This window comes from Rutidosis leptorrhynchoides, chromosome 11 (assembly GCF_046630445.1).
Source record: "Rutidosis leptorrhynchoides isolate AG116_Rl617_1_P2 chromosome 11, CSIRO_AGI_Rlap_v1, whole genome shotgun sequence".
Lineage (NCBI taxonomy): Eukaryota > Viridiplantae > Streptophyta > Magnoliopsida > Asterales > Asteraceae > Rutidosis > Rutidosis leptorrhynchoides.
The window spans coordinates 53,027,204-53,041,050 of NC_092343.1; the positions used below are offsets into that span (position 1 = coordinate 53,027,204).

Here is a 13,847-nt window from a genome sequence, read left to right on the forward strand (position 1 = left end):
TTAATATATATATAAATGATATAGGTTCGTAAATCCGAGGCCAACCCTATACTTGTTCAATGTCGTTCTATGTATTTTTACTACAAAATACAATAGGTGAGTTCATTTGCTCCCTTTTTACTCATTATATTTTTGGGCTGAGAATACATGCAAATGCTTTATTAACTGTTTTACAATATTTATATGTGTGAGTTCATTTGATTCCCTTTTACTCTTTACATTTTTGGGACTGAGAATACATGCGCTACTTTTACAACTGTTTTATTAAATGCTTTTGAAATATATTTTGAAACTGCGAATACATGCAATGCTTTTATAAATGTTTGACGAGATAGACACAAGCAAAACATTCCTCGAATGAATTATGTGGACGTGATAATTGCCACCATTGAATTATATGGACGTGATAATTGCCACAATTGATATGAATATTTTTCCCCTAATTATTATTGCTTGGTAACCTAAGAATTAGAGAACATCACTAATTTTGAGAATTAGTGCACGCCTAATTGACGCGAATCCTAAAGGTAGCTACCGGGTTTAACACCCCCACCCAGAATGTTCACTAGACGAAAGAGCTAGTGGGCGTGGTGTTTAGTACTTCGAAGTTTATATGATTATTATACAGACGAGATATTCTGTTTTGGGGATATTATTATGCGCATTATATGTTAAGGTCGGTTACCAAGCCTAGCTACGAAAGAAATGAAAAGTGAATGTTATGTATCGAGAGAATAATTTTATACACAGGTTATGTGTATGTTATTTTTGTGCACGAGATATGTGTACAGTTACTAAGATTTATGAAAGATGATTTCGTACACGAGAAAAGTGTACTGTATTTAAAAGATATCGCATGTACATTATAGGTGGGTATAGGATTCGGGCCCATTTGTACCATGCAGGATTTAAATCTCGTGGTCTATCAAAATGATGAATTTTATTGTTTTATGATAAACCTATGAACTCACCAACCTTTTGGTTGACACTTGAAAGCATGTTTATTCTCAGGTATGAAAGAAATCTTTCGCTGTGCATTTGCTCATTTTAAAGACATTACTTGGAGTCGATCATCGCAATGGGACCAGATGTTGGTGACTTCGTCCAGATGGATTAGGACGGGGTATGAAATATATTCGTTCGTTTACAATTACGTATGTTAATAAATATACAAATAATATAGGTTCGTGAATCCGAGGCCAAACCCTGCATTGTTCAATATCGTCATATACAAAATACAGTACGGCGAGTTCATTTGCTCCCTTTTACTCTTTACATTTTTGGGACTGAGAATACATGCGCTACTTTTACAACTGCTTTATTAAATGCTTTTGAAATACATTTTGAACTGCGAATACATGAAATGCTTTTATAAATGTTTGACGAGATAGACACAAGCAAAACATTCCTCGAATGAATTATGTGGACGTGATAATTGCCACTATTTAATTATGTGGACGTGATAATTGCCACATGTAACATCCTGTTTTTTCCGTACGTATTGAAAGGTACATACTTAATCATTTGTACGTTTATAACTCGTTAGCTTACGCGTAAATGTATGAATATATGTATAGATATATATATATGTATGTGTATACTTGATAATGTGTGCATATGCAAGTCTATATGTGAGTTTTGATAGCGTTAAGTCTTGTGAGACTATTGTTGAAGGCTAGGTGAAAATAGGAAGCGGGTTTGGAATGTACAAATTAAATTAAGTCAAAACTTGTTTAAGATGGTCGAACTGTTCAGATGCAGCCTTAGGCCGCGCCGCGACATATGGGTCCGCGCTGCGGCATAGCAAGCAAACCAGGATCAGAAAGTGAGTTAAGGAGGGTTGATTTTCCCGTTGTATGTCGCGCCGCGACGAGTTAAGCCGCGCCGCGGCAATGCTGCTGGACAGACTCCGGTTTTAGCTCAAATTAAATGACTTTAAGGGGGAAAATTGGTAAATTAGCGTATAAATCTGATGGGAGCATTAAATCTCATCCACTTGTTCATTTAATTGAATTTCTTTTCCCTTTTCTTTCTATTTTCTCTCCCAAAACTTAAAACTCAATTGAATTAAAGGTGAGATTTGAGAGTGAAGGATTGAGGGTTGATCTTTGGAGCAAGAATTAAAGTTGTTCCTCTTGTCTCTAGCTACCCGTTGATAGTCTCGATAAGTTCTAACTCTAAGTTTTGAGTTTTAATTGGTTAATGGCTAGGGTTTTGGTTACTAGAGACTTGTATGACCCATTTGGGGTTAAAATGGGTGAACTTGGGTTATGTGGGTGAAAGGAAATCTTAAATAGCTATAACCTAGGGTTTGGCCTTATGATTTAAGATTTGTAAGTATTAATGGTGTTGTTAAGCTTTAAAACACTTGTTTAATGATGAAAGAGCGTTAAAATGGGTCAAAAGGGGTAATGTTGACCTAGTTTAGGTGAAATGGGTATGAATTACCCTAGGTTGCGATTAATTAATGTTAGTAGACTTAAATCACTAGCTTTAGTGATTTAATATGAGTCTTGGCCATTTATGGGCGGTTTTGAGGTAGGTGAGCTATTTAATGCAAATGGGTCATTAAATGCTCAAGTGATATGTAGTGTGGTAAGTTCCACTAGTTGTGTAATTAAATATGTACTTATGTATTAGGTACGTTGCCTTGAAGTTTCGGAAGCGCATAATCATCACCGAAGTGTTAAGGTGAGTGGAATAATTATATGCGTGCATATATGATGTATTTATTTGTGTAGTTGAGTTGTGAAGTGTCGACGTGTTAAGACACCACTCCTCACGTGGCGAGTAAAGTGTCAATGTGTTAAGACACCACTCGGGAGTGAAGTATCGATGTGTTAAGATGCCACTCCGAGAGATGTAACGAGTGAAGTTTCGATGTGCTAAGACACCACTCGGGGTGAAGTGTCGAAGTGTTAAGGCACCACCCGGGGTGAAGTATCGACGTGTTAAGATGCCACCCGTGGGGTTAGTGTACGAAGTGTTAAGTGCACTAATGGTTGTTATGAACTCCGACGGTCTTTAAACACTGTTCCCTCGTTCGTTTGGTTAACCATGGTTGTGTGTGTGTGGATTATAGCATATTATATTGTTTAAACTATATGCTATTGTTATGCTAGCTCGTATGGTGGAAGGTTTAGTGTTATACTTGTGATGGTATGATTACTTATAATGCTAGCATGTATGCGGTAAATGCGTAAGTGATTGCAAGTAAGTAGGTTGTATATGTAAACGTATAATTGTTGCACTCACTAAGCATTAGCTTACCCCTCTCGTTGTTTATCTTTTTAGATGCAGGTATGGACAAGGGCAAGGGGGTTGTTGGGCACTAGGTGTCCCTTGATGATGTTATGTTGGAGCATTTGGAAGTTGGCCTAGCGTTTTGGGTAGCATTAGTCCCAAACCATGCTCGATGTGTTGTTTGGTTTAAAACTATCATTTTTGTATTGGTCAAACTTGTATCACATTCGTTAATAGCCTTTGTGCCTTTTGTAAACACTAAACTTGTTGTATGTTCTAACGAAACGTGTAGAATGGTTTACATATTTAATTGGCGCGTAAATGTGTATTATTTTTTAAAAAAAAATTTTATCGTATGGAATACGGGTTGGGTTGTTTCACCACAATTGATATGAATATTTTTCCACTGATTATTATTGCTTGGTAACCTAAGAATTAGGGAACATCACTAATTTTGAGAATTAGTGCACGCCTAATTGACGCGAATCCTAAAGGTAGCTACCGGGTTTAACACCCCCACCCAGAATGTTCACTAGACGAAAGGGCTAGTGGGCGTGGTGTTTAGTACTTCGAAGTTTATATGATTATTATACAGACGAGATGTTCTGTTTTGGGGATATTATTTCACGAGATGTTCTGTTTTGGGGATATTATTTATGCGCATTATATGTTAAGGTCGGTTACCAAGCCAAGCTATGAAAGCAATGAAAAGTGAATGTTATGTATCGAGAGAATGATTTTATACACAGGTTATGTGTATGTTATTTTTGTGCACGAGATATGTGTACGGTTACTAAGATTTATGAAAAATGATTTCGTACACGAGAAAGGTGCACTGTATTTAAAAGATATCGCATGTACATTACAGGTGGATATAGGATTCGGGCTCATTTGTACCATGCATGATTTAAATCTTGTGGTCTATCAAAATGATGAATTTTATTGTTTTATGATAAACCTATGAACTCGCCAACATTTTGGTTGACACTTGAAAGCATGTTTATTCTCAGGTATGAAAGAAATTTTCCGCTGTGCATTTGCTCATATTAGAGATATTACTTGGAGTCATTCATGACATATTTCAAAAGACGTTGCATTCGAGTCGTCGAGTTCATCAAGATTATTATTAAGTCAATTATAGTTGGAGGTATTATGAAATAGTATGCTTGCCGTCAACTTTCGATGTAAAGAAAGTTTGTCTTTTAAAAATGAATGCAATGTTTGTAAAATGTATCATATAGAGGTCAATTACCTCGCGATGTAATCAACTATTGTGAATCGTTTATATTGTATATGAACGGGGCATTTCACACAAAATCAAAGTTTGTTATTAAAGTAGTTATCCACTTCTACGGGCCCTCGTATTAAAGCAGTTGGAAGAGATTTCTATACATATCAAAAGATTTTACCGTTGTGTTATACTTGTTACAATCATATTCACCAACACTATATCTGCAAGTTTTTAAGTTTTAGTTTAGGTATGCAGTACTTAATTATATGCAGCGCATACTTACCATGTGATGAAATTAAAACTCAGTATAGAGGACAAATATGATAGACAAGTGGAGTAATGGACAACTAACTGAGTTGTTTATTTCGTCATATATGAAGTAACTAGGGGGCTGAGAAAACAGGTGAATGCGATCAATGCAGATGATGAGATTTTGAAACAAATGGTAGATCATCGAGATCTTAAAGATGCGTTCAACAACATCACTTACCCTTAAAACTAAAGTAGTTGATTGAAGTTGATGCGTTGTTTTAAGATCATGCAACATATATGTATATGTCATCAAGTTGAAGCTTCCATTTGGAGTTGTTTTATTTTGTTTGAACAGCACTTTGGGATTATCTAAGGAGACTAAACCACCAACGCTATAATCTCCCGCAGTTGCATAACCCGCCACAACTGCTACTTTGAAGGAAACCCGAACCAATGCGCGGTCAATGGGCATTATTGCGATATTCAACTTATTATACCTTGTATAAATTTTATCAAATATTATATAAATATATTAAAGGTTTTAAAGTCAATTGAAAGAAAAACACTTAAAAATTAAATTAGATAATTATTTTGAGACGTAAAGAATGATAAGAATAATACAGTAATTTTTATTTGTCTTGCCAATTATAAAATCAATATAGTTGAAATTCAATTCCATTGCTAATTTGAAGATACGTACAAATATGAAATTATAATACAAGTTCATAATGGTTCTTTTACCATTGACAATTATGATATCATAATTGTATATACCCCCAGATGCTCTGCTCTTGTAGTTCTCTATAAATAAATATACAATCGTTTGTATTTTTTATTCGATAGATTCTTATTTGCGACGGGTCCTCACTAAATTTTCTCTTTTTATTGTTGAACCCAATTATTTTTACTTGATGATAATAGCAAATATGGTTGATTGGTTTTCCTTGAAACTTTGTTAGCACTACTCATATGATCGAGTCTAGAAGTCGTCATAGTTAATTATAGTGAAAGTGTAGTTAATTATATTACATAGTCATGGTTGGTGACAAGAAAAAGCGATTTTAATACTAGTACCGACGATTTGGTGCTTTTCCTATTGTGCCAATATGAGACCACTCGAAAGTTATTATGATGAGGTGGGCCTAATTAATTAACTTGATAGACGGAGTTTATTTGAGAGCTTATACTTTTTTCATAATAAATAATGCAAAACCGACGTTCACATGGCCGACAAAATTACGACTTAATCACAACTTAAGGAGGAAGTAATTTCAAAATGAAAATAACTTTGTAAAAGCCCATAATTGATAAGACTAATGACTTTGGGTAAGCAAAAGCAAGATATTATTAATATGATAATTTATATAATTTATTCAATTTATCGTATTTTTGAAATAAGTTAACTATAACTATAACTATTAAAAAGAAATAACCATAGATTTCAATTAATTTCTGATGATACTAATAAATAGTAATTAAATTAATGGTCATAACAATAACAAGAATAATAATGTTGTGACGATGGTCATGAATTCATGATACTTGAGTGTTTTCTAAGGAAGACCAAGAACTTCAGTAATTAGAAAGATACACGTGATAACACGTGTTTGTAACATTAAAACATGCAACTATGGATACACACCAAAACCGACTACTTCAGTCTGTTCATCATCACACCAACTATCTACAAAGTATTTAATTTGAGTTGAAACATCTTTATCTTATAACAAATAACATAGCAAATGAAACTAAAGATCTACAATGGTACAAGGAGTACAATAAGATCAGTCCAAAAAAATCCAATGAAATAAACAAGAAAGAAAAGCCAAATCCGGAAGCCAGGCCCCAATTTTCTTACCCGCCCATAGTAGTGGTAATAAGGGGCGTCTGACCTAAAAAAGGCGTCAATCGAGGATCCGAGACATGTGGAAGATCTGTCCGAGCTCCCAAAGCTCGACAACTAATAGCTGCCTGTGATCACAGATTAGAGAATTTAGGCAAAAGTTGCCCGAAATGAAGATCTAATCTAAAACTATAAATAAAAGAAACAATGAAAGGAAAAAAAAACAAATGAAAATGATTTAACTATTGAAACTTGTGAACGCAACTTTATGTCATAATTTAAAAAAAAAAAAAAAAAAACATGAAGTTGCTTTTATACTTGCCACTTGAGCTGCAAAAGGTAGCATCTGCTCTGGTGGCATGTTGGTGCAAATACCTACAAACAACATATAGATCAAAAGCTTCGAATTCGGGAAGCTATTTCAACAGCAAATGAATCGATCCAATTATTGACTTTTATATCTCAAGTCACTTAAACAATAAAGATGAAACTGAATTGGACCAGACGGGTTAAACGTCTTGAAAGTTGACTGAAGTGTATTTATCAAGACATACAAAAATACAACTTTTTAAATCGCTGAATTCAAAAACTAGGGAGTATTTTGTGAAATATATTTTGTGTACCCAGATAACACATGAACTAACAACATATTGTTTGCAGACCAACAAAACACAACCTCGTCAAACCCATACTAAAAAGTTTCCCGTTTCAGCCCGTAATGGTTGTGACCTGTTAATCTGTTATCAACCACCCTGACCCACCCAATTTGGCACCTTAACTCTGCTTAAGATATGGTGGCATGTACATACCATACAATATGGACCCTATAAATGCATCGCCAGCACCTGTTGTATCCACGAGTTCAGACTCCGGAATCTTCTCAGCAGTTCCAATAAATAGCCTACCAGAGACGGACCCAATTCCCTTGGCTTGCAATCTTGTAATATCCTGAACATGAAAGTTAATATGTAGTTATGTACCATGATTGTCACTAACAATCTTCATATCATGCGGGTTGATATGTGATAATCAACAATTAAGCATTTTTATTTATATAGAAATAATAAGTTTTTATCAGTATAACTAAACATTTACAAGGGTTAACGATCCTTGAAACTAATGTTAGTGTCAATTACATTACATAAGTAGTATCGCAAACAAATAAATCAAAGTTGAACGTGTATTCTCAAAAGAGGCTTACTGATGAAACACACGTAGGAGTAGTTTTACCACTATCGATATTCTGCTTCAATAGTTCAGGTAAATCGTCTATATTGATTTCTGTCGTTTCACTGACCTCTGCAGGAAGTAAAGCTGACATCAGAGGCTGTCACCATTGAGGAAACATTAATATACGAAAATAACGTGGAAACAGATACATTTGTTGCATTATCCAGGTAGAAATAATTGAGAGTTGAAAAGAAATTGTACACATTTAAACGCACCAGCCATACTTCTCTCAAGCATCATGCAACCATTTTCACCTAGAGTAACAATGACGAATTTGACCTTAGGTAACCTTAGCAACATGGATACGAGTGCGCTAGGAACAGATGGAGCTTTACTCCATGCCTGTCAGAGTGTCAGTGGTGTCAGTGTCAGGTATATATAAAAATAAAATTCTAATAATATCAAAAATAATAAACTACACAAGCATTGTATTTATATATGTTCGTACTTGGTTCCACATATCATATTAGAAACAAATGCCTTTCATGTATATATACAGGTAAGATCCTAATAACAATCTTATGGAAAATACTGGACTTAGGTGTCTTTGATAATGAAAATGATTAAGCGATGAATGGTTCAAAATATGAATGATTCAAAGGTTGTTATTGAACTTATTTCTGAACGAGAAGTAACCTGTTTGATAATCCATCTTAGTGAACTCTAAGATAATGAATGATGTAAATTAAATGTATTAACCTTATAAAAGAATAAATAAAAATATATATAAATGTTTGATAAGTCACTTATCAAACAATGGCAATCAATTAAGAGGTAATCAAACACACCCTTACAAAAATTCTACAAAATAATTTGTACAAAATGAGGTGGCATGATGCGTGGACCAATAACGTGAATTTGTTCATTCTCTCACTTGTTTCTCTCTAATGATGTGATTGGTCCACCTCAATTTGTAACAAACTTTTGTAGAAAATTTGTAATTGTAGCATAAGATTATTGAATGATGATTAAAGCACTTAGCCCTCTTGCAGACTAATTTGATGATAACAATTTTACATCCTTATATTCTAGCAGCTCTAATATGAGCAGATATGTAATATTAGAGGCAATAAAAACTTCAAATACTTCATTCATGAGTAATATATACTTGCTGATACGAAAGTTGATTGTTCAGCTTTTAAATACCAAATCTTCTTTTCTTCTTTTATATATAAAAGGAAAGTCATAACTATGTATCTTTTGTCAAAAGATTGAATATTGACCTTTAGATGAGTTCATAACTATGATTTTCAATCATTAATTTAGATGATGATGTCATAATTGTCACTCTCTTCAATCAACCATTGATTTGAATTTCAACCACTGATTTGTAACAAACTCAATTATCTATCTTATATATAAAAACAAACCAACTCAATTATCTTTATTCGCTTCTATATATAAATGAAAATTAAATTTATTATTACTTATTAATTATTAATTACGCGAAGCCACGGGTATACACTAGTACTTGCTGATAGGAAAGTTGATTCTTCTGCTTTTGAATACCAATTATATAAATGCAAGAAGAGATTGTTTAAAAGATCGTGAACAAATAAATTAGAAAAAGTGTCAGCTTGCCTGTGGAAGATTCTTCGAGCACACAACGTAGTCTGCTAAACACAGAAATTCATCCAACCCATCCCTTAGCCTTTCAGCATCAATTAAAATAGGCATTCTCTTTTTCTTTGCCTGCACTGGTAGCAATTCATGTATATCAATATATAATCCCATGATCATTCATAGCAAGAAAATTACGCATTATAGCTGATGTGAGCCAAAAATTAGAGAAAAGAAGCCATACATAGACAAATACGTAACCTGGTAAATTCATTACCAATTACTTAGACAAATACTTGGCTTGTATTTATCTAGAAGTAAAAATAAGACAAAATTTATTCTTTTCAATGCAGCAAGTGGCTTGAGCAGGCATTGCCTGATATTATTATTATTTATTTTTTTTAAAAAAAGTAATAATTTGTACAACAAAATTTGTTTCGGCTCAAATCAATCCAACTAACTCTTAATGTGCTGTACCAAAAACTACTTGTTTTGACGTGTTATCAACCTGCCCTTCTGCCCCTCTATTGACACTTTATTAAGAGAGTCTATGACTATGTTTACATAACAGATACAAACTTTTATCTACAAAATGTCGTGGTTTGAATGGTGGACAATAGGTTGTACTAAAAAAGTTAATCTCTCTTCATGTGTATCATTACTTTTAGATGCCATATGAATTTGTAACTAAAATTATGTATAAATGGGTCATAGATACATCATGCTCCATTTGAAAGGAAAGGCAACAACGAGGCCAGTACAAGCTACTATAACAAAATAAAGAGTTAATAAAAGGTCTCCTATCTATCAGAATATTCCTTCTACTGGTAAAGGTGTGATTGTCCTATGAGAACAATACAAATTATAGCAACTGCAGAGCATGTGTTGTAACTTATAGTTTCTTTTTATATACTTGGAGAATCAAAGCTCGTTTACCAGCATAACTAACACATTATGTATACACACACACAAATAAAAAAAAAAAATCTGAGTAGAGCTATAATATGCCTTGCAATTGCGTATGTAAGACATTTTTCATCATATATACTCAGGAAAAATGAATACAAGCTTGAAGAGAATAAAGATTAACAAAATCACAACAATTACCTCATGTGCAACAACTAAAGCAGTTTCATGAAGTCGTACATCAAAATAAGCAAGATTCACTCCCTCCAATGCAGATAACAGATTTGAGTTCTTGAGGTCATCCGGGCACATAGGTGGAAACCCTGGAGTATGAATGCAAGTTCGAGTTTTCCTGAAAATAGTGATATTAGTACTAATATCACAAGACTTTTTAAACTCTTGCAACTAAAAGAAAAAGATTTTTTTAAAAAAATGCTAAAATATATCATCTAGGTAGTCGGTTTTAAATTACAAACAGCTAAAAGCTAATAATCTTCAACAAAAAGAACTTGATTGTTAGGGTATATACGGCATTTCGTTTGGTTTGATCAGTCATAACAAATTTAAAATTCGCCTGATGTATTAAAAAGATAATGTGGTCATTGAGGAAATTGGAATCATATTTGTGGATAAGGAATAAAACCATCATTTAGGTACCCTTACGTTTGATTATCCACAATGACATAGGTAAATGGTGAATTTCCTTCTTCAGAAACCTGCAAACGAACGATAATAAGGTGATATATTTGTAGCAAGGATTATTCAAGACTCATGCTACGTACTAAAACACTGGCATTGTGTAGAATCTTCAGCAAGTAACATTATGTGTTCTACGCATACAACGAATAAGACATAGATTTAGGAAATAACCTCACAAGGAAAAAAAGAATAAATTTGTTCGTAGTTATATAATAACCTTTCATGTTATGTATGAATTCCTAATGTTTTATCAACAGAAAGTAAACCATAAGGGACATCGTCTAGAAGTAAGCCAACGGTGTGTTTACATCAGGAATGACCTTTACGGGAAGTTATGTGAAATGGGACACAAATCAACAACTATACTATGGATTATGAAAACAACTAATATTGGCTTGCCTTGAGGACCTATAGGCCAAGTCTATAGGGACATGCGGATTATAGAAATATAGGATGTGTTTAATTGAAGAAAAAAGAGACTTTTCCAGAAAAAATTTAGTATTTCCAGAAAAGTTTTCCATGAAAACTAAAAAAAAAAAATACTTTTGCATGTTAAAACTAGGAGGTGGAAAACAAGGATTTCCACTATTATACTTTTTCCATCGTAACACCCCCTCACTTTTCAAAATTCTTCCAAAACTTTTTAAACTCAACTAGTTTTCAAAATGGAAAATGCAATAACATTTTAACACAATTTCCAAATTTTCAACACTTATATAAAGAATGAAAGCTCTTTTGATTTTTGAGAAAATTATAGATGGAAAATTGTTGAAAATTTTTTACAACTAAATACACCCACAACCTCTCTTTATCAAAAAAACTCATTGGAACATCTGTAACTTAATGACACGCAAACCATCCAAGTTGCTATAACTAATTATGTAACATTACCTTTTGAACTAGCGAATCTTAGCACGATGACATGCTACAAAATTCTATTAATAAATTAATCTATGTATCAATTATGTTCATTACCACAAAAAAGGAGACATCTACTCCATCAGCTTCTAATTCTTCCAATATTCCTCTTCCTTGAGCATCATTGGCAACCTGACAATAACATAGTCCGAGTCAAGAAAATTGTACTTGTAATACTAGCTCCTTCGTGTAGGCAAATAAAGGCATACAGTTGCAGAAATGGTCATACGTAAACACAATAGTCAATAGACATATCTCTGGTTTGTTGATTTAGGTGTATGTTCTCTTTTTATGTTTCTAATAGAAGCTTACCGCTGGCAACAGAACCACAACTTAAAACACATAACTAGTTATAGAGTGAGGTATCATAGCAATGTGCATATCGCCAACCTTAGACATCAACCTTGCATTTAATCCTAAACGAGCTGCACAAGTTAGAGCATTTCCTGCATTGCCACCTCCTTGAACCTAAGAACAAATTTGAGTGAATGATGATATTTAGCCAACAGAAACATCCAAATTCAAAATTAGCATTAAACTTCTACACCTTTTATATGAATAAAATAAGTACACTTTACAAACAAATACCACCACTAGATTTTGAATTTATAAAATAACCGAAGGAGATAGATTTCTCAATTTAAACTAATACCTCAAACAGAAAATGGTACACAGTACGATTGCCTGTATGAAAACAACTGAATTCAACTGATAGTCAATAACTTTTAACTGTAAAATTATTTCAAAATAGCCGCCAAGTTCATCGATATACATCCGTTAGTTACACACCTATTTAGCCATATCAAAATTTATACTAATAATCTCACTTTAAGTCTTTTGCTAACCAATGAACGACTATTAATACAAAGCAAAAGTAGCGGCCTGCCACTGCTGTATCAAATCAAAACATCACTTAAATGAACTACGAAAGGAGATATTGTATGAATCAATTATCAATTAACAATAATTAATCATATATAAAATATAGATCATTAGTTTACCTTCATGCTAGTACTTCTGATCTTATCGTCAGGATTAGGAAAAGAAGCCACAGTCGCCAATAGATCCACCGATACACCACCGACTCCAAGCTATGTTACAAACACCATAGATATCAAATATTTAATCAGAATTAACAACAATCGTATATCAAATGTGTATTATATATGAATTAATTAATTCAATACTAGATATAAAAATACGTACTATGATTGGAAGTTCCGGCCGAATTGACGGAGATGACATGTTTGACCTAAATTTGTTCCGATTACAGTTATATATTCAAGTAATGGGAGACAGAGTGAAGTAAATGTGTGTGTATGTATATAATAACTAGATTTAAGAGCCAGCCTTCACGGCTACTCTAAATCTAAAATGTTAAAGGTTATATCATGTTACAGAATTATAATGACAGTATCAAAAGTCAAAAGTATATAACATAAATCATAAGAATTGAAAATATTATAGTTGTCATCAATGAAACATCTGTGTGTCAATCAAGGAATTCATCTAATTTCTTCAGTAGTACTATTATGCAATTTGAAACATAGTTGTAGTTTTAATACATTTATCCAATACACAACTCAAACGTATGAATTGTTGAAAACATGCTATAAAGAGTCCGTGCGTTGCCTGAGTAATCTTAATCATAAAACATGGAAAAGTAAAATTTTATATCCTGAATTAACCTCTTAATCATACAAAATCGGCTCATTTGACATGTTCAACGGAAGGGACTCTTCAATAAAAAAAACTTGAACGGTAAATGTTATATCAATTAATGATATGATAAAGACATTATCACATGTTGTTTATGAGCCTACTACGAAAACTGAAAAACGGAAACATTAAAACAGTTCATAGCTATCTGTATACATAAAGTAACTTCATTGTGTAAGCGTTTATAACTTGACAGAATATAACACATTAATAAAGAATATGTAATTGTTGCAAAGAGAACTTATG

At 33.2% G+C, this 13,847-nt stretch overlaps 1 protein-coding gene across 2 annotated transcripts; it reads right to left on the reverse strand.

Moving 5' to 3' along the window:
- Window positions 1-6,302: 6,302 nt before the first annotated feature.
- Window positions 6,303-13,226, reverse strand: LOC139876389 (uncharacterized). 2 transcript variants are annotated; one of them, XM_071863701.1, is made up of 12 exons: window positions 13,089-13,226; window positions 12,884-12,973; window positions 12,273-12,350; window positions 11,940-12,014; window positions 10,929-10,981; window positions 10,467-10,617; window positions 9,381-9,491; window positions 8,015-8,141; window positions 7,771-7,868; window positions 7,379-7,517; window positions 6,888-6,944; window positions 6,303-6,693 (listed from the first exon to the last, which is right to left on the reverse strand). In XM_071863701.1, exons 1-12 carry the CDS (start codon window positions 13,125-13,127, stop codon window positions 6,581-6,583), a joined length of 1,131 nt encoding a protein of 376 aa, XP_071719802.1. In that variant the 5' UTR covers window positions 13,128-13,226; the 3' UTR covers window positions 6,303-6,580. The 2 variants fall into 2 exon arrangements, with proteins under 2 accessions (XP_071719802.1, XP_071719803.1); XM_071863702.1 differs by having other exon boundaries at window positions 6,303-6,697.
- Window positions 13,227-13,847: the final 621 nt, after the last annotated feature.

What these genes read in the sequence shown, in the direction of transcription:
- LOC139876389 (XM_071863701.1), bottom strand. Translation starts at nt 13,127, where the DNA reads ATGTCATCTCCGTCAATTCGGCCGGAACTTCCAATCATA. An exon ending in GCTCGAAGAATCTTCCACAG is followed by an intron (nt 8,142 to 9,380) that starts GCAAGCTGACAC and finishes ACACTCTGACAG; the next exon opens with GCATGGAGTAAAGCTCCATC. An exon ending in TATAGGGTCCATATTGTATG is followed by an intron (nt 6,945 to 7,378) that starts GTATGTACATGC and finishes TGTTGTTTGTAG; the next exon opens with GTATTTGCACCAACATGCCA.